This window comes from Candoia aspera, chromosome 1 (genome assembly GCF_035149785.1).
Source record: "Candoia aspera isolate rCanAsp1 chromosome 1, rCanAsp1.hap2, whole genome shotgun sequence".
NCBI classification, from domain to species: domain Eukaryota; kingdom Metazoa; phylum Chordata; class Lepidosauria; order Squamata; family Boidae; genus Candoia; species Candoia aspera.
Window position 1 is genome coordinate 236,325,779 of NC_086153.1, and position 22,212 is coordinate 236,347,990.

At 36.5% G+C, this 22,212-nt stretch overlaps 1 protein-coding gene across 1 annotated transcript in view; it reads left to right on the forward strand.

The window, feature by feature from the left end:
- The window catches only part of PTDSS2 (phosphatidylserine synthase 2), a 47,904-nt gene that overhangs the window by 16,404 nt on the left and 9,288 nt on the right, over positions 1–22,212 (forward strand). Inside the window, exons 3-10 of the mRNA XM_063289245.1 lie at positions 3,867–3,949; positions 5,086–5,153; positions 7,404–7,538; positions 9,265–9,315; positions 11,965–12,078; positions 14,036–14,154; positions 14,668–14,782; positions 15,918–16,063. Coding sequence (XP_063145315.1) covers positions 3,867–3,949; positions 5,086–5,153; positions 7,404–7,538; positions 9,265–9,315; positions 11,965–12,078; positions 14,036–14,154; positions 14,668–14,782; positions 15,918–16,063 — 831 coding nt within the window. The remainder of the gene's footprint in view (positions 1–3,866; positions 3,950–5,085; positions 5,154–7,403; positions 7,539–9,264; positions 9,316–11,964; positions 12,079–14,035; positions 14,155–14,667; positions 14,783–15,917; positions 16,064–22,212) is intronic.

Consider the following 22,212-nt stretch of genomic DNA (forward strand, 5'->3'; position numbering starts at 1 on the left):
CAAAATGAAGCAGGACATAGGCTGATAGAATTTTGCCAAGACAACTCACTCTGCATAACAAACACTCTCTTCCAACAACCTAAGAGATGGCTTTATACATGGACTTCACCAGATGGACAACACCGAAATCAGATTGACTACATCCTTTGCAGCCAAAAGTGGCGGACATCTATACAGTCGGTAAAAACAAGACCTGGAGCTGACTGTAGTTCAGATCACGAACTTCTTATTGCACAATTTAGGATCAGACTAAAGAGATTAGGGAAGACCCACGGTTCAGCTAGATATGAGCTCACTAATATTCCTAAGGAATATGCAGTGGAGGTGAAGAATAGATTTAAGGGACTGGACTTAGTAGATAGGGCCCCGGAAGAACTATGGACAGAAGTTCGCGACATTGTTCAGGAGGCGGCAACAAAATACATCCCAAAGAAAGAGAAAACCAAGAAGGCAAAGTGGCTGTCTGCTGAGACACTAGAAGTAGCCCAAGAAAGAAGGAAAGCAAAAGGCAACAGCAATAGGGGGAGATATGCCCAATTAAATGCAAAATTCCAGAGGTTAGCCAGAAGAGATAAGGAATTATTTTTAAACAAGCAATGCGCGGAAGTGGAAGAAGACAATAGAATAGGAAGGACAAGAGACCTCTTCCAGAAAATTAGACCCATCGGAGGTAAATTCCAGGCCAAAATGGGTATGATCAAAAACAAAGATGGCAAGGACGTAACAGAAGAAGAAGAGATCAAGAAAAGGTGGCAAGAATATACGGAAGCCCTGTATAGGAAGGATAACAATATCGGGGATAGCTTTGACGGTGTGGTCAGTGAGCTAGAGCCAGACATCCTGAAGAGTGAGGTTGAATGGACCTTAAGAAGCATTGCTAATAACAAGGCAGCAGGGGATGACGGCATCCCAGCTGAACTGTTCAAAATCTTGCGAGATGAAGGTAATGCATGCTATATGCCAGCAAATTTGGAAAACACAAGAATGGCCATCAGATTGGAAAAAATCAACTTATATCCCCATACCAAAAAAGGGAAACACTAAAGAATGTTCCAACTATCAAACAGTGGCACTCATTTCACATGCCAGTAAGGTAATGCTCAAGATCCTTCAAGGTAGACTTCAGCAATTCATGGAGCGAGAATTGCCAGATGTACAAGCCGGGTTTAGAAAAGGCAGAGGAACTAGGGACCAAATTGCCAATATCCACTGGATAATGGAAAAAGCCAGGGAGTTTCAGAAAAACATCTATTTCTGTTTTATTGACTATTCTAAAGCCTTTGACTGTGTGGACCATAACAAATTGTGGCAGGTTCTTAGTGGTATGGGGATACCAAGTCATCTTGTATGCCTCCTGAAGAATCTGTATAACGACCAAGTAGCAACAGTAAGAACAGACCAGGGAACAACGGACTGGTTTAAGATTGGGAAAGGAGTACGGCAGGGCTGTATACTCTCACCCTACCTTTTCAACTTGTACGCAGAACACATCATACAACATGCTGGGCTTGAGGAATCCAAGGCTGGAGTTAAAATCGCTGGAAGAAACATTAACGATCTCAGATATGCAGATGATACCACTTTGATGGCTGAAAGCGAAGAGGAACTGAGGAGCCTTATGATGAAGGTGAAAGAAGAAAGTGCAAAAGCTGGCTTGCAGCCAAACCTCAAAAAAACCAAGATTATGGCAACCAGCTTGATTGATAACTGGCAAATAGAGGGAGAAAATGTAGAAGCAGTGAAAGAGTTTGTATTTCTAGGTGCGAAGATTACTGCAGATGCTGACTGCAGTCAGGAAATTAGAAGACGCTTAATCCTTGGGAGAAGAGCAATGACAAATCTCGATAAAATAGTTAAGAGCAGAGACATCACACTGACAACAAAGGTCCGCATAGTTAAAGCAATGGTGTTCCCCGTAGTAACATATGGCTGCGAGAGCTGGACCATAAGGAAGGCTGAGAGAAGGAAGATCGATGCTTTTGAACTGTAGTGTTGGAGGAAAATTCTGAGAGTACCTTGGACTGCAAGATCAAACCAGTCCATCCTCCAGGAAATAAAGCCAGACTGCTCACTTGAGGGAATGATATTAAAGGCAAAACTGAAGTACTTTGGCCACATAATGAGAAGACAGGACACCCTGGAGAAGATGCTGATGCTAGGGAGAGTGGAAGGCAAAAGGAAGAGGGGCCAACCAAAGGCAAGATGGATGGATGATATTCTAGAGGTGACGGATTCGTCCCTGGGGGAGCTGGTGGTGTTGACGACCAACAGGAAGCTCTGGTGTGTGCTGGTCCATGAAGTCACGAAGAGTCGGAAGCGACTAAATGAATAAACAACATAGCCTGGAAATAAAAGCCATCAAGATAATTATTGAAGTATCCTCTCCTATGTTGATCTCAGTAAGGTTGGCCCTTTTTCTCCCCTTTTTAAAAAGATGTGTCTCCTTTTGTATAATAGGATTAGTCTGGATTTAATAGAGTAGGAGTTATATTTTAATTTGGTTAGATTGAATTACTTATTATTAGATTGAATTATGTATTGGTTATATTGAATTTATTTCCAGGTTACAAGCTTTCATTCAGAAGCATATTTTAAATAGGTAATTTATCACGTCAGAATGGCCAGAAGCTAGACAGATCAGAGTCTGTTGGTAGATTTCTTGGTCATCTGCATTAGTTTGTCAAGGATTTCCAATTTCTAATAGCACTAATACAAAGACTTTTCTCCCCTGTCTAAACTGGGTTGTTGAGATGGAGGAATGCTTGGTTGGCCAGGTCTACAAACTCATTTATGAGGCTGAAAAGAGTAATTTCTATGTTGCCACCATTTAGTATTTGGTTCTAGTTGATCAGTTCTGTAAAACTAGAGTAGAATTGTAGAAAAACAGTGTTGTTTATGTAGATATCAAGTCCAATCACTACTAGATGCAAAACCTTACAAACTAAAGTTTGCCAGTCTTTTAACCAAACTTCATGATACTTCATTAAGATCGGACTGCCTTAGAAGTTTTTTTCATTCAGTAATCAATTTTATCATGGTTCAAAAAAACCCTGCAACATTAAGCGTAAGACAAACAGAAAACAAAAATAATACTGACATATTAACTATATCAAAATTGCATATAATCAAACTCACTAATTCCATAGAAATATTATGAAGAGCCCACTGTTACTTCACATCAGGCCTTAAATGCTACTGCACAAATTTGACTGTTATGTATTTGTTAGTAAGAAGGTGACATGGTATTTGTTTGGACAACCTGGAAGATTTTATTTAAAAACATGAATTAACTTACTCTGTATGTTTCTGTAATATTCGTAGTAAATAAGACATAGCTACCTGATTTGTTTGTACATGGCTCACATGGCATGTTTCTTCCTCATAGGAAATCTTAGTAAACCAGCCATCCACCAAGGCAGATAGCAATACTGTTGATCAAAGGGGAAACCAAGAGAGGCCTTTGCACTATCTAGGCAATTCCAAAGTATCGAGGTATCTATTTCTAAGACCTAACGTCACTGGAAAAATGGTTTAGATAGTTTTATAATCTATGTCCATAACACATTGTTTAAGAGTCTCTGTAGACTGTTTACATTTCACTGATAGCAGAAATTCTGGTGATAGTCCATGTGATAGCAATTTGTCCAGTAAGGCTTTCTTCCAGTCCAACTGATATTTTTCAAGGTTCGTTAAAGAGGCCACGCCTGCTAGGCAAAACTTCTATTTTAGCTCAATCACTAGCCAAGATAAAATCAATGATTAATCATATCTCCTAATACTAGATATTACATGAACATTCAACAGGTTAATAAATGCAAGTATTGTTATAATATACTGAGGAGTGTTTTGTTCTTAATCTTTTCCAGAGGTATTGTAGCCAGCATTTTAGTTTTTTTGTGTTTTGGAGTCACTCAAGCAAAAGATGGCCCATTTTCAAGACCTCATCCAGGTAATCAAAATAGCTCATAGCATTAAAATATGACTGATAAAGTAATCATATGTAAATGTTGAAATTAGTCATTTTAATACCATCTATCAAGATTTCCTTAATAAAATCTATCACAGCATTTTGAAAGTCTTAATCTGATCACTGTCCATACTAACCATGTATTCACTTACATAGGAGTAAGTTCTGTGAACTCAACATACTGCAGGATATTGATGTAAATTTTCCAATTTCCTGCTTAGTTTGACAAAATATTTAGAAGAATATATAAGTAATGTATAAGTTAAAAATCATATTAGTCAAATAATTTAGGGATGTATCTAATGTTACCATTACCATATGTTTATGGAAGCTCACTCTTTACCATGCTTGAAAAAAATAACAGAACAGATTATAAATGAGGAAATCGTTATTATGAATAAATGAGTGCCAAGCACTGCAGTGATTATTGCAAAGAAGGCTTGGGTTTTGTGAGTGTGTAATGAAACTGCCAATAGAAGATACTGTATATAATTAATGAGTGGTTCATGGGAACACTTGTAAGGTACTCCTGAGGGTTTGAGGTCTCCAGTTCATTGCTTGTCTTTTCCCAAGCCCAGCTACACCAGTTGAAGGGGCAGGGGGCAGCCCAGTTTCCTGAAGGCATTTTCTTCCCACTACAAGCATTATTATCTTTGGCAGGGAAGGATGGTTATTTGCCCTACTTTTCAACCCTGTTTCATTTTTATTAATAATTTTTGAAAATAGGTAATTAAAAAAAACTACAATTGGAAGTAGAAGAGAAAGTTAAGGCAAGGAGCCCACTAAAATTTAATTCATATGAATTGATCAAAGTACTCTACAATATTTTGTTGCCCCAAACCTCTTTTTGGAGATGAGTGGATTATACAGTAAGTCCTCAAAATGTGAAAGAATTTTCTCAGTAACTGATTGCACTAATCTCTTCCAGTTAGCCATTTGGACCTCCTGTATTTTTCTTTTTAATAAGGCTTTGTAGATTTCCTTCAAAGCACATACAGTTCCATGCAAATGATGTTTCTTAATATTCTTAAAGATCCTATATGTGTCTACTAGTTTAACCTTATGCCCAAACTGTAACATATCTGTGTTTTTCTTTTTTTGTTAACTTGTGCTACTAGCTTACTGGCGGTTTTGGCTATGTGTCAGTGTTGTATATGAGCTTTTCCTCATCTTCATACTTTTTCAGGTAAGGAATTTAAAGTTTGTATTTTAAAGAAAACTTTAGAGATAAAAATTAGAGACCATAATCACCAACTTCACTTCTTCCCATGAAAGCATATTGCATACAAATGCATAAGTGACATCATTTCAATTGAAACCCTTAGTCCATCTGACTATTATTATTACTAGATTTTTATCTTGCCTTTTAAAATATATTTTGGATAACTCAAGGCGGCAAACGTACCTAGTACTCCTTCCTCCTCCTGTTTTCCCCACAATAACAGCAACTCTGTGAGGTGAGTTGAGCTGAGAGAGAGTGACTGGCCCAAAGTCACCCAGCCGGGTTTCAGGCCTAATGCAGGACTAGAACTCAGTTTCTCCTGGTTTCTAGGCCAGCACCTTCACCACTGTGCCAAACTGCCTCTAGTATTATATTGTATAATGCAGCTTTCCCCAACTTAAGCATCTTGTGGATTCCAACTTCCAGAATTCTCAGTGGGTTGGAGAAGTCTGGTTTAATCTGTTTGGCAGCCACTCTGCAGGATCTTGGGCTGAGGTATTGCTCATCATCATCTACTGAAATTTTTGTGACTGAAGGATTTAATCTGGATGTTCTACAAATAAAATTATCCCTTCCTGTTTACAAAGCAAGAGTCAAAATTTCCTTTTAACTCAGTTGTTTTTGCCATGTATATAAACAACCAAACAACAATTCTGGGTGATACTTTTCTTTTGAAAGTTTAGGATGGTTTGCTTTCTGTTTTGGGACAAACCTTTTAGCTAGTAGGATAATTGTTCTGCTGAAAAATTTTAGCCCTTCCTTCCAGGTTCCAGTTCGTCCTCTGAAAGAAGAAATCATATCAATCTCAAATGGATAACAGCTAGTTTGCCTCTATTTTTCAAGCAGAAACAATGGCTATGTCCACATAACTTGCTTAACTGGGTCATGAGTGCAGTCAATGTGTCGTATGAATACCCAAAAACCGGTCAGGATTAGGCAGGGTTATTTTAATTATGATACAGCTAATGTGAATTTTCAGTGAAGCAATTATTCTTGGAAAGTTTGTATAAGCAAAAGGGATATTTTCTTAGTTATGACCATAATCTGTAGAAAACTGATTGATGAAAAAATTACTTTGATTTTTAAATTTTTATTTATAAGCAATAAATGGACATTAATGGTATGCATGAACAGAAACATATTTGGAATGAAATATTTAGAATGGCCTGTTAGAACATGGAACATAGTACATTCCAACCAAATAAAATTTGAAACATTCTGAATGTTCCTTCATAGAGAATAACAGAAACTTGGAATAAGTGCCTTATTCTGTTACTTTTTTCATCCCAGAATTGCAAAAGTAGATTGGATGGTAGTTCATGATGAATGCTACTTGGCACCCAAAGCAAAGAAAATTTTAAATTGATCTTAAATAAAATAATGCTTTTTTTTTTCTTTTACAAAAAATCCTTACAAATAAAGAAAGCAACAGTTAAGCATGTTTTCTACAACAAGTGCCTACACCCAAAAAGCGTTTCCTGACAAAGAAGCAATAGTCATTCACCGAACAATGGCAAAAATACAGTTCTCCGGTTATTCACTTGTACTTTCTTCCTAATGCTTAAGTACAACTCATATATTCAGCAATCTGCTTGCCAAGCTCAGCCCATAAAGCAATACAGTTTCTGCATTTGCTTCATAAGCATGGTATACTTGGAGAAGTGCCTGAAAAAGAGATAATAAAATACCTCATAACGAAGAGCGTAAAACATGCTTAAACTTAATTATTAGTCAGGCAGCACTCTTTTTTGCATATCTAGGTGTTTGACTGATCATCCCTCAGCCACACTCTCCTGTCCTCAGTTAACCCCAGCCAGTATCAGCAGAGATTGAACCAACATGTGCTGTTTTATTGGCTAATGCAGTCTTGAAGTCTTTGTAGCTGGAATATATTTTTTAAAAAGTAAACAAGCCATTTGCAGGATTATGGGCACTTTGAACAAGTTGAATGAAATAAGCCTAAGACAAATGTCCAGAGTAGTGATGTCTTGTTCCTAGTTCAAAACACTCAAAATATGGCTGTTCCAAACTTGGAATGTTGTGTATGGTCTTACCAGACATCGAAGTTTCTTTCTTCAGCAATTTTTAGGGTCAGGAGAGCCATTATGTACATTTGTTTAAGTTTTAAAAGGCTTTTCTTTTTGTATTGCCAATTTAACAAATGTAACTTTTAAAGAAATGTTGATGTTCTTGAACATATATTTAATTTTGCAGACTGTACATGATGGAAGACAGTTTATGAAATTTATTGATCCTAATTTAGGAGTCCCTTTGCCTGAAAGAGACTATGGTGGAAATTGCCTTATATATGACCCAGATAATGGAACAGATGCCTTTCACAATATTTGGGTAAGATACTGAAATGGAGAGATTGTACTCATTTAACAACATTTTCATGTTCATTTTGTACTTCTTTGATAACCATGGATGCCTAATAATTGTTGCCTAATCCAACATCAACTGTTCCATAACTAACAATATGCCTTCAGCGATTCCATAGATGAGTTCCAATTCATCTTTCTGAGAATTTCAGATTTCATTTCTTTAAAAGAAAATTTTCAGCTTTTTACTAGGAAGATAGACTATAGGTAGTCCTCATTTAGTGACTGCAATTGGTTCCAACAACTTGATCATTAAGCAAAATGGTTGCTAAGTGAACATATAACTGAGTCAAAGAGAGAGTGACTCTGTGAAGATCGCTGGTTGCTGCCATCTCATTCAGATAATGTTCTCTTGTACAGTGTTCTGGGTCTGACCCCCCCCTTTTTTTTGCCCCCTCACAGGGTGGAGAGATTGCTTAAGCAGGCTATCTCTTCCTGAGCTGCTTCTCTCCACAGCACAGCACTTCCCTAAAAAGTGCTAACCACAAGTCAACAATCTTAGCTCTGTGACCTCAATTAGTTGATTACAACTCCAGCCCTCACAGCTGCTCCATGAAACTGACCAAACCTTAATCAGTTTCACACTGAAGATTTTTGTTGTCCTAAATGTGTGCAGTGGTCAGAAGATGATTTTTTATTGCCATTTATTACCGTCGTATTTGTGAATGGTTGCTATCCAAGGCAGTTGCTAAATGAGGATTTAGATGTAGTGAAATATTGAAAGCCATAAAAGTTATTTCCTGCACATGAGGGCTAAGATATCACCACCTTGCATAGAGCTTTGTTTTGTTTTGTTGTTGTTTTTTGGTCTTTTTTCTATAGCTAACCAGATGTAGAACAAAATGTCTTTTTTCCAATTTTCCAACACACACACACACACACACATATTAAGATCAGATGTTTTCAATGTGGATCTTTTTTTGTAATACAAAATGTATGCATGTTTCTGTAACTATCTACTCACATATGTAGTAACGTGATCCATCCCTCTACAATTGTATATATTAAGACTTAAATTATATTCCTATACTTTTGAAGTATATTGAAAGAAATCTGCTTATCTGCTGCTGCTGAAGTCCATATTTCTAGGATACAGCCTGTTGGTTGCTGAATCTATAAAAATGTGAACTATGTAATATTTTTGTTAAGCTTTTCTTTTTTATGAGACTAAAAAGCTGGTCCAAAACATTGATGCCCAAAATCTGTAAAACAGATTGGGACTAATGCTGTATTTCCAGATTTCATGGATCAAAGGTAATTACTTTTTAGTTAGTTCATCTTTTGAGAATTAAGATAGCCATATTTGTCTCTGGTATTGCTTGGGTGAGGTGTACACAGCAGCAGAATGTAACATCTCAGGAATATTCCAGATTAGATATTCTGTTATCTAAGATAAGCATACATTTTTAACTTTCCAGATAGATTATAAAATTGAAAAAAAGAAGAAAAACATTATTCTTGTTTGGTTATCTGGATGATAGGAAAATTTATACTGTACATTAGATGTAAGATGTAAAAATTATTTTTTAATCATTTAACAAATATTCTAAGTATTTTAAAAAACTTTGTGAGAGATATTTCATGTTGCATATGGAAATACTGTATCTGCTTCATTTGTCACTGTGATCATTTTTGTGGATTCATTTTATTAAATAGAAACTAACTCTAATCTGTATAATCTACTTGAATTACAGGATAAACTGGATGGATTTGTTCCTGCTCATTTCCTTGGTTGGTACTTAAAGGTGAGAATTGGCCTTCTCTTTGTTTAATTACTTACTGTAGTTCTGAAGTTTCATTGCTTGTCAGTACTGCCAGTGTGCATATTCACTGATAGACAGTAGTCATCTGTAAAAAAAAAAATGAAAATTATTATTATCACTAATAATAAATTCTTTTTTAAATAATTCTGACAGTAAAATCCTTTGTTTTATTGTTGAATATCTTTAAATCTTAATTAAGCTATTTTAATAGACTTAAAAATAGGTAGCTATGTTAAGATTAAACTAATAGACACATACGTGCATCTCTATTTCCCTCTTATTACACAAAGTATGTTGAAGTACCTTTCTGAGAAATGAAGTCAAAGCAGTTCTGCTTTGTAAATGTTGCTATGGGAATTTGTAGATTATGTTTTCATAGCTAAGAAACTATTTTTTGTCCCCAGAATGACTCAAATTTATTTTAGTCTTAAAACTTCTAATCACCATTGACTATAACTTTGTAATGCATCTATGAAGGCTACTTTAGTTGCTTTTTACTATCACAACCGCAAGCCTGATCTCCCCTATACTGTGATGCTGTCTGCTGAGCAGAAAAACCAGTTCAGGTATATGTGTCCTTAGTCATCACTTCTATTGACTAGACTCCTGTGGAGCTGAACTTTAAAAAGACTGTTTATACCTTCTTTCACTACCTTAATTTTAAAAAATAATGTTTCCACATCCAATAGATACTAAGAATGTAAAATTTGTTCTGTTGTATAGCTGGAATTGATACATTATCTGAGACCAGTTTGAAAGTCATAGTCCTCCCCATGGGTGTTCTAGAATGAAATGGAAAGACATCATTTTGATGGAATTTGAGATAAACATTTTTCTTAATATTCACCTTTGGATAGCTAATAACTTTACACACTTCATGAAGTTTGGAATGTTGCAGATTGGCATAAGAAAACATTTTTTCTACTTTTAAGCTAAAGTTTGGTGCTGCTATTTGAAAGTACTGCATTGTAGTACACTTTCTGCAATAAAATTTTGCATATTCTTATTGTGCTGTATTTTACCCGTCAACAGTTGACATCAGAAATTATATCTTAAGTATTTGTTTCAGCATAATTCTGGGAAATTCTTGTTTAGTAACAAACTGCGTGAGTAATGTTCAATGGTTATGTTCAACATGCATATAATTTATGTACAGATGTTCACAATTCATTGATTTGAATGCTTACATCGTTCTTTACATATTAAAAGGGACACATATGTTCTTATTGGGTTGTTGGATTGACATCCCAGTATCAAACAGCATTCCTTCACCTAAAATATCATTTATCAGAATACTGGAAACTTTACATTGCATCCTCATTATTCCAACATCTTCATTAATAAAGTTGCTTGAGATATTACAGATGCTACTATTATTATACAGTTATGTTGTACTATTTTTATTGGACGTATAGCAGTCTGCTCTTTAGAAAAGTTGCACTTCTACCTAAATCATTAAGAATATACAATTTATATTTTTTTAAAACAATCTACCCAAAAAACATTACTGTGTCATTTTAAATACTGAATGTAAAATACAATTAAAGTAGAAAGTATTCATTGACAAAGACTTATATAACCAGAGATGGAAGAAAGTAATCAAAGAATTCAAAAAAGTATACAATATATAGAGTGAATCAGAGGATGGAGTTCATAACCCAATTATCCATTAGTGAGCAAATAGGGTGGTTCAAGTTTGTGTTCTGCTACAAAGCTGTGCACTATTATTCAGCTGTAGGCTTCAACAGCACAGGGCCAAATAACTTGGCTTTTGTAGTAATCACTATAGATATCTTGCATTTCTCTCTCATCACCAATTGTGCTGCTCAGCGCTTAATAGTATTTATTGAGGCAATCACTTCCAACTAAGCAGCCGGTCAAACCTCCTGTTTCATCTGCTTTTTATTTTATTGATATATGCAAGGATACCGGCAGAATTTTTCTTTCCTTTTTTATTCAAAATAGAATAACAGAAACAAAGTTTCTTCTCATAGGACTGTTTGTTCAGAGTGATACTTAGAATTGAAGAATAATTATAAGTTCCTGCTTGAAAGTAGGCTTAATATTTTGTGCTGCTGAAGATTCTTGTCCTTTGTTCCTGAAGTCTAGGGTTTCTCATCTTCAAAGGAATACTGAAATCTGGTGTGCAGTCTCAATATATTGTAATTTAAAACTGGAGAAAAATTAATTTGATTCACATTTTAATACCAGCCTTCTTAATTTATACTTCTTGAATTAATACATGAACCAGAATACTATTATCCTTTGGTTTTTGCAATCAAAACCATGCATATAAAAATGTGAATTATTAGGGAAAGTAACATTCAAAAAAACATTGGTAAGGAAATTGCTTAGTAAGTTTATTAAATGATATGTTGCATTGCACATGGGAATGTGCATATGAAATTGTGTGAATATTGATGCTTATTTTAAAATATTGTAAATTAGTGCATCTATATGATGCTTGAAAACAAGATAAATATAGAAAAAGTTTTGCCCAGTAGTCTTAAAATTAAACAAAGTGGTGTTTACCCCTATTCAGAAGTTTTTTTCTTATTTTTTTTTAATATTGGATAATACAAATTTGGACTGATCTGCAGAAAAACTATTTCTTCTTTCATAATTGCTTAGACACTGATGATTCGAGATTGGTGGATGTGCATGATTATCAGTGTAATGTTTGAATTTCTGGAATACAGTCTAGAACACCAACTTCCAAATTTCAGTGAATGTTGGTGGGATCATGTAAGTATTAATTACTCTCTTAAAAATTTATTCAGCATGTAGTGGCTCAAATCTGTTTTTCAAAAAGCCACTTCACAGGAGTTAGTTATTAGTTAAATATGAATAGCTTTGGCGAGAGTAATTTTTCTTAGACTCTCCTTTCTAGAGACCACGTAGTGTTGAGCTTGGATATCCTTGGATTCATGAAAATGATCTGCAGTTCCTTTTATTTCTAATTTTATATTAAATATTTGATGTAAGGTACACATGAACTAGGCTTCTGGTTAGTTATGCTTTCCATAAGAGTAATTGGCTATATTTAGATTTAATAATAAAATATAATGTTTTGCTATGTTAGTGAGACTAGGCAAGCCATGAATTCTCATGTTTTTCCTCTCTGTAATTTTCATTCACCTTAATTCTCATGTATTAAAAAAGTAAGTAGGAGACATACACTAACCATATTATTTTATTGGGAGCCCAATTCAGTGCTTTAGAGTCTAGCCTACTTTGATTTGAACCTGCCTTTTTGAATTGAGACCCAACAACATGCAAGATTCTTATCTCCTATTGACTAGACTGAGGAGAGGAAGTCTTTGCACTTCTCTGTTCCACTCGGCCTGTCTAGTCAGGATGGCTGGGAACAAGGAGAATTAGACTCCCCCTTCTTCATAGCAATGGCGCTTGAGCAGAACTGCTGGGAAGCAAAAGGATGTGAGCAATACACAGCTAATCGATAAACCATTCTGTGATACAGTTTTAGAGATTTTGTTGATTTGGGGAGTTTTGTGGTATTCACTAGGAAAATTATTTGATATTTTGATTTTTAAAAAATACTAGTACTATTGGACTTAAACAATATTTAAAATCTTCCAATGATTTCCTTGGCTATTCAGAATGAATGAATAAATTGCAATTGGCATTCAGCTTCTTTCTTTTCAGAAGAAACTGCTGTGTCACTCCATAGGAGCAGAACTTCATTTGCTCAACTTTATTTGCTGCTCTTCCCCTTTCCTCATCATAAAACTTCATAGAGAAATGAAATACAGCCAGGGTTTTTTAGGGGGATTGTATCATTGTCAGTCTTTCTGAAGTACTTGGGAACCTTAGATCATTTACAAAAACTCTGTGCTTGCGTGGGGTCGCTTCACAGGTATTGCACTTCATGTGGTCACAAATCCAGCCTAAATCCATCTGCTTCAACTCATTATTTGAGATTTGGCCTAATCTGTTGAACATCTTTAGTTTCAGGTTGGCTTGTGTCCATCTTAACTTTGGTTTAACAACAGTTTGTTCAAGAATAGATGATATGACAAACTAAGATAAGTAAAAAGAAAAACAGTATAGAAGATTGTGCCAATAAATGTAATATTAATTTAATAATAATGACATTTTAAATAAAAAGTTATATTGTTAAATGGTGCATTCTGAACTAACAGTGGAGAACTGGCAACAAAAAAGATCAAGGAAAGAATCAAAGATGAAGTGAAATGTGCAAGTCTAGGGAGAGAACAGATTATATGTCTTGACAGAAGGAAGTATTCAGAAGAAAGTGTCAGACCAACCAAGCTTCATAACTAAAAAATCAGGATATATATATTAGCTGATTAGTATAGAAAATAACAGATCGACCATCACAGAAACTCCTTAATTGGTATTGCAAGTAAAGGGGAAGTAGGTGAAAATTGGGTGGGATGGAATTCTTCTTATCATTTCCTGCTGAGAACGTAACATGCTGATTCTGTAGATGAAATCATTTTACGGCGAACAAACAGGTTGTTTTGCCAAAATATTGGTTATATATAATTGATATTTTAAAGTATTACATAGCATGTTATAAGGGCAGCATATGATATATTTTAAAAGTATATTATGCACATAAATTGCAGTACAATTATTGCTGTAGTCACACATTATGTACAGAGATTGTGATGGATCATTAAATTATTGTTGTTTTTATTTTTATTATTATTTGCAGTGGATTATGGATGTAATCTTATGTAATGGACTTGGCATTTACTGTGGAATGAAGACATTGGGGTGGCTTTCTTTGAAAACATATAAATGGCAAGGACTTTGGAATATTCCCACATATAAGTATGTTCACTTACAAAATTTTATTATATAAGGCAGAAAAATGCAAATCGTAGAACTTTTATCACCATTTATGCTAATGAATCCTAAATTGTTTTATTTGGGGTGAGGTACCCCATTTATTTGGGTACAGTCAAGTTTTAATCTAGGATAAATTAATAATTATAATAGTTTCATAAATATTATGAAATAGTATGTTTCTGAAATAAATTGTTGTAAGTAATAAGTTAATGATAGATGATTACTGTCTATACAAATGTCTTTTTGTATAGAGATGTTGAATATAGTTGTTTAAAGTTTTGTTTCCTTAAATTACAAAAATACTTCTACATATTCTCAAATCTTTTTTGTTGTTTATTGTTTTTATTTTTAGCTTCTGCACTGCTTCTGGGGTTTTTGTTGTTGTTGTTTATGCTGTTTTAACATTTTCAGTGCTTTTGTTCATCACATTTTGCTTAATAGAAAAGTAAAAAATAAAAACTTTTTCACATGAGATATTTTTGATTTCCCCTCCAGAGGTAAAATGAAGAGAATTGCCTTTCAATTCACACCATACAGTTGGGTTAAATTTGAATGGAAGCCAGCATCCAGCCTTCGCAGATGGCTAGCAGTGTGTGGTATTATTTTTATTGTAAGGGTCATTTCTTTCAACAAACTAACATAAATATTCCAAATAGTTCTTATTTTTCAAAATATTGTAAACAGGCTTCTTGCATTTTCCCACAGACTCCCTACGTTTGAGATAATAAAACTACCATTTATCTGGCAGAATTCCCACTTTCGTGCTAAGAGCAAATCAAGGAGAATTGAGGAGGGAAGAGGCCATGATGGTCCCATTTAATTTAAAAGACTATAGAAATACTAAAGAATATATAAATTGTATAAACTAAAGCATGAGTGTTCACATACGTTTTATTTCAGTTATTTATTATGTCAAAGCAGGTGTGGTCATCTTACTGTAAGTAAATGAATTCCCTCATAATACAGACCTGGGGAAGTAGAACTCTCCTTCAAAAGCGGATCATTCACATGTGCACATAACTGGTGGAACTTGGATAGGATAATTGGTAGAAACCAATTGGTTTCTCTGTTGGTGTTCTCTGTTTAATCAAATAATGAACTTTTATCTGGGAAATGAAAGGGGGTTCTAGGAAAAGAACATTCTTCCTGCATTTGCAAGAGAAATTAATCTTCTTGAATGATAATCTGACTTTATTGCTTGAATATGGTTGTTTAAAAGTTTGATCTTTTGAATCTGTATGACAGAAGTGGCAATCCTGAAATAGTATAATTAGCAGGTTAGAATCACTGTGGGGTTTTGAGTTTGTAATAATTATACTGAATAATTACCTTTTTCTAACTATTCCTTTCCATAATGCTTTTTTTCCCCTTTTCCCCTTTTTTATTAATTAGTAATTGTGCAAGATATAATTAAGACACATAATGCTTATAGAACTTCAGTAGTTGATGCAGGGACAACCAGATTCTCATTTGGACGTTGAAGTGGCTGGTCATTGTATCAAATTTCCATTCTGCAATATATGAGGATAGAGAGACAGCAGCATCCAAGAAGACATAGGGGATGATGACTAAAAATACAGTTTTATTTTTTTTAATTGTTTTATAGAAACACGACCTTGTTAACTTTGATAATATCACTTTGGCAAGACTTTCATACATTCAAAATTACACACTTTGAAGAATTGTGACATATTTTAGGTTTGAATGACAGGAAATCTCCCAAGTGATTGAATGGAATGTGTCAGTTTTTATTGGCAGAGTTGAACACATTTTACTTGAAATTTGTCCTATGGATGCCTCCAGAACACTACTTGGTCCTGCTGCGACTTGTCTTCTATGTGAATGTGGGAGGAGTAGCCATGAGAGAGATCTATGATTTCATGGATGATCCGTAAGTTATTTCTCTTATTCAGACTCAGTTGCTTTATTTTTAGAACTGGGGAGAATTCCTGCAATTCTTTGAGAAACATACCAAAACAATGAATGAATCCATCTGTTCCTTCAAAGAAAACCAGTACTTTTTTTTTAGGTATCAGATATATAATAATTGACAATTAACATTTTTGCATTATTGAAACATCACTTTGCTGTATACAGTTTTCAAACATACAGTAATACACAACAACCTGTATGAAGTTTGTGGTTCAGACTAGTTTGAATGCAATTAGTTTTTGCATAGGATAATTTTGGATTGTGTTTTAAAAGCAGTGCCATAGCCTGAGGATGTTGTTAAATCTGGATTAGCCTAAAGATTTTTTTAATCTTGATTTTCTAACATAACTCTAACTGCAATGGCACTGTTTTTCAATACATTATTCATATTTTGCAACAGTCTGCCCTCACTGAGCAATGCATAAACTAAACGCCTGCTTATGGTTTGCTATTTTTGTTTCTTTTGTTTATCAAATATGAGAACTCAGATCCATCTAACTGGTTTTTGTTTTGTTGTACTTTTGTTTTGAATTTGGTGATAATGGAGCAAACTGGTTGACCCCACAGCTTTTCAGCATACTGTTTCACCTCTGACCATCAGAAAAGTGTTTGTGTTTAGTATCTAGGGTTCCAACTTTATGAATATTAGTATCACTTGCAAGTCTTTGACTCCTAGAGCTGGGAAGAAGGGCTAAAGATGATGATGGATTGCAGGACACTGAGCAATGACATTCAGGCCATTCTCTGCCCCCTCATGTTGGACCCACTGATATGGAATAGACTTCCTGCTTCAATGTAAGAAGAGATCGCACTTCTTATTAGAGAGCTCCTCTCCTCTGTATCCTGACCCATCTTCTGGTCCTTGTGTTTGAGTTGAAAAAGCATCTGTCTTTTATTTTTTTGTCCTCTGTTCAACCACATGGCATAACATTGAAACGGGGGAGCTTCATCAGTCACCAGTGCATCATTACCAATTCACTGTGTTGCCATTCTTTGCTAACAGAAGATACAGAAACCAAGGGGAAAGATCCAAAAAATGATCCAGTAGTTAACAGTTTCCAAATTTTCTTTACTTTTATTATGGAGAAAGTGACGACTGTCAGCATTTCCCAGCTTCACTGAACTTTCAATGTCTGCATGAACTTCAGAAGAAATCTCCTCACTCCTACACTTCTCAGTGGGAGGAAGTTAAAAGCAAACTGTCTACAGAATGTTCCTTTGTAAAACTTATATAAAGGCATCTGTCTGTCTCTGAGTATTTTCAAAGATTAACAAAGACTTTCTTCTATTCTACTACACAATTTTGTTAGGCAGCTAAAAGATTTGTCTAACTTCTTTTAAATAAAAGTAAAACTAATTTGCCAGAAAAACCTTTAACAAGATTGCCAGAAGCATTTTATTTCAGGCGCTAAAATGCTCATTGAATTCTCTGCAAAATTTCTGATGTTATACCACTATGTGTATATGCTGTTGCCATGCAACAATAAAGCTATACCGTTCAAGTAGTTAATTCATTGCTTGATATAAGTAATTTGAATATGTTCCTTCTGTAATATTTTACCAGTAATTCTCATGAACTTTCCATCTTTAGTCTTATTAGAAGTGTGTAGGCCCAAGTAAGCAGTTTCTTAAAGTGCAAGGATCTTCTTGTTTTGTTATCTTTCTGGTATAAGGATAAATATATTTTGGTTTTCTCTCAAGAATTTCTCTGTATAGGTGGTGTTTTAATTAGCCAGTAGCATTTTCATGCATATTCTGCTCTGGACAATATTTTATCTAAGTTTTACCAATTAGGATTCCATTTACAGCATGTGGAATAGACTTTAAAAGTGCTCTCAATATGACAAGAAACTTGTATTTCATCCATCAACAGTGTTCTTAAACATAGTCGCCAGTAGCAAGATGAGCAAGACTTTTATGAAATTGTACAAGAACATACATGGTGAAACATCTTTGAATTTCTTTATCTGTTTCTACAAGAAGGCTCTGGAATCCTCAAAATTATAATGTGAAGACAGTGGTAAAATAGGTGTACTTCCAAGCAAAAACCATCTGCACTGTGTCTGCCAAGCTAATCACATGCTGGTAATGCCACCTGGCAATTATGAGAACTTGGTTTGGAGCCTGAGAACTTGATAATTGATAAACAAGTTTAAAGAGATGTAAAATGAAATATCAATTTGTTGGAGGAATGCATTTGTTTAGGACTTCATATTTGATCTCTGGCTTGTCTTTGGTGTTCTTTATTCACTGAAGTTGGCTCTTATGAAATAGCTAACTGATCATTAGTTGCAGTGCTCATTTAGAGATCCCACGGTACTTCTGTTTCTTATTGCTTCTTTTCAGGATACAGGAGCTATACAGAACTAATCATGTCAATGATTCCTTGTTCTTCAGATTGTATGTAAAACAATCTTCTGCATTGGTTTCAGTTTGTGAAAATTATCTATCTTTGCATAATCAACATTAAATAAACCACTTTTTAAGTTTAACCTAAGAAATTCTGAAATTGCTATGTAGTAAATGCCATCTCCAAGCATACCTTGCCAGCATCCATATGTGACTCAATATAGTTAATTCTACTGTTCCAAGTAATTTTTCATTAGCATCTGGTTCTTAAGGACAATTACACAATTACAAATTATTTATTTATTTCTCACATTTCTTCACCGGCCATCTCGACAAGCGACTTTGGGCGGTTTACAATCAATGTTTTTTATTTTAAGGTCTGATTGAATAAGTCTCTTTTGTGAGTTTACCCTAAGGATTTTACATGACTGCATTGGCTGCAAGGCAATAACATCTCTATAGTCACTTCTTGAATTAATGGATTCCTGTAGGAGTGAAAGGTTAGTAGCTTCTGATGCATCATCTCGTAAACTTGTTAACTGTTTGAGGGAAAAATACAGAGAAATAGGGCAATGTAATTTAACAGTATCTAAGTCAGCCCAAGAAGATTTGGAGAGAACAAGTCTAGGCTTAAAACATCCTGAAGTTTCCAAATAAACTAAATAAACATCTTAAGATTTTACAACTCAACTAGCTTTTATAGTAGAAGCTGCTGCTGGAATGAGAAGGAACTTCTTGGTAGCCTAAGTGCAATTGAGAACAGCAGCTTTCCTCTTCCAGTCTCCTGGCTCTTGGTAAACGTCTCTCTTGTTACATGAAAAGAGTGTAGTGAAGGTGAAAGACACTCCATTGTTGCTATTCAGTCCCTTTGTTTTCTCAGGCAAATTCTCTGACATAATACATTGCTACCTCTTCAGTCTTAATCATTTTTTAATTCCCTTTCACTGTTATGCTGTTCTTCATCCCTGCCCCAATGGTTATTTCATGCATATCTATGGTGACCATAATCAAGTTTCTGTAAACTGTGATGCACTGAAAGTGAGAAAAAAAGATGGAAAATTGGATTGGAGATATAGAGGAAATTACTTGTATTGTTGTCTTCAAAATTTCTAACTAACCCTTCAGACGAAAAACAGAGGTACAATTCTGGGAGTCTTTCTCCTAACTAAACAACCATGAGAGAAGATATGTGTAAGGATTGCCTACCTTAATAGACTCAGGCTCACAAGCAAGAACTTAATGATATCTGATTTATTAAAGAATAGTATGCAAATACAGAGAAAGCTGAGAATGAGCAAAAGCGCGCCAAATACAAACTAAAAACCCTCGGCTCAAACGTAATCCCTCCCTTCGCCCTGCTGTTGCAAACTACCCCCCCCCCCCAGGTGCTGGTAACCGTTTCTGCTGATGTCCTGGGAAAGGAACCTTGAACACACGAGATAACCCAAACACATTCCAATCCATCTGGTAACATATAACAATCCCACGAGATGGAATCCTCCTCCCCTCCCAGACGAAACACGCATCAGCCGAATTACATGCGAAATGTTACGATGTAACGGTAACATTGGAACGGTGAACATGGCATACCACCCCCCCAAAAACACTAAGGAGCAGGCTTCAGAGGATAAGCTAGATGAAAGCGTCTAACTAAAACAGGAGATTGAACATCACGGGCAGACACCCACTCAGGGTGGGGAAAGTGTTTCCACCGAATGAAGTACTGCAGGGTGCCGCGAAGTCAGTGAGAATCAAGGACCTCCTTCACCTCAAAATGTTGCTGTCCGTCAATCATGATCGGAGCAGGAGGTGGGGGTTGCAGATGCCAATGATCGGAGTGATTGACAGGCTTGAGCAAACTGCAATGAAAAACAGGATGTAAACGTTTCAGATTGTGTGGCAAATCCAGTTTAAACGTGACAGGGTTCACAACTCCCACAATGGGAAAAGGACCAACAAACTTAGGAGCCAACTTCTTCAAGAGCTGAGGGGACTTAATGTACTTGGTGGAAAGGTAGACCTTATCACCAACTTTAAAAGCAGGTTGAAGGGCTCGTCGCTTATCAGCGTGCAGTTTATAGGCAGATTGGGCATCACCCAACGCCTGCTGAATCACTGGCCACGAATCTGCCAGTTGAGCAGCCCAATCAGAAGCAGAGCAGGGTTGCGTGGGGAGTTGAGGCAACTCAGGAATGGGAACAAAATCCCGTCCAAAAACAATATGGAAAGGGGTGTGCCCCGTGCTCTGATGGACGATGTTGTTATAAGCCACCTCAGCAAAAGGTAGCAGATCAACCCAATTATCCTGCTGATAGTTGACAAATGCCCTCAAAAATTGCTCCAGGGTCGAATTAAGGACCTCCGTAGATCCGTCAGTCTCCGGATGCGACGCAGTGGACAACGCCTGCTTGGTGCCCACCAGCTTCAAAAATGCCTTCCAAAATTGGGAAGTGAACTGTGTCCCGCGGTCCGTGACCAAGCGGGAGGGGCTACCGTGAATCCGGTAGATGTGGATCAGAAAAAGGCGGGCCAATTGCTGAGCAGACGGAATAGAAGCACATGGAATGAAATGGGCTTGCTTGGAAAAGTAGTCCTTTACCACCCAAATCACAGTCTTTCTCTGACTAGGAGGCAAATCCACAATGAAGTCCATGGAAACCTCCTCCCAAGGACGGGAGGGGCTGGCCACCGGCTGCAGCAGCCCTTGCGGTTTACCCCCCTTCCGTTTGGACATGGCACAGACAGGACAAGAAGCAACATAACTTTTTACATCACGTCTTAATGTGGGCCACCAAAATTGCCGGCGTACCAGATGCAAGGTTTTGACAAACCCAAAATGACCAGCCACTTTAACATCATGAGACCGAATCAAAATTTCCCTTCGCAAACTGTCAGGGACATAGAGGCGGTTTTGCTTCCAAGCTAAGCCTCTGTCAAATGTAACATTGTCTCTATTCGCTTGCAACCAAGTATCAGATTTCACCTCTAGGAGAAACTGTTGTTGCATTTGCGAGGGAATTGGCGTCCTTCCCCCAGCCGGTGAAACTGAACCTGGAGGCAGCTGCGCACGAGTTTGACTGCGTGTGACAGCTTGCAAACCCAATTGGGGTTCTGTCCACACTGTACCCACAACGTCAGGTGCTTGGACCAAATCCTGGGTCAGATGGGAAAGCGCATCAGCCAGGAAGTTTTTCTTGCCCGGAATGAATTTCAACTTAAAGTCAAAGCGACTGAAAAATTGAGCCCAGCGGATCTGCTTAGGACTGAGTTTACGGGGCGTGCTGAGCACTTCCAAATTTTTATGGTCAGTCCAGACCTCAAAAGGACATTTAGCCCCCTCCAAGAGGTGGCGCCATGCCTCCAAAGCAGCCTTGACTGCAGAAGCTTCTTTCTCCCAAACATGCCACCGCCTTTCCGTCTCGGAAAATTTCCGGGACAGATACGCACACGGCTTCAGGCGTTTGTCAGCATCTGCTTGCAGCAAGAGCGCTCCAATTGAGAAATCGGAAGCATCCACTTGAACCACAAAAGGTTTAGTGGGATCAGGGTGTTGAAGAATGGGTTCAGCAGTGAACAGGGTTTTGAGCTTGTCGAAAGCCAACTGGCAGTCAGGTGTCCAATTGAGCAATGCCCCCAGGTTCTTTACCTTGCGTGTGTCCCCCAACCCCTTCGTACGTAACAAGTCAGTGAGAGGCAATGCAATTTCAGCGAACCTCTGGATGAATTGGCGGTAATAGTTGGAAAACCCAAGAAAACTTT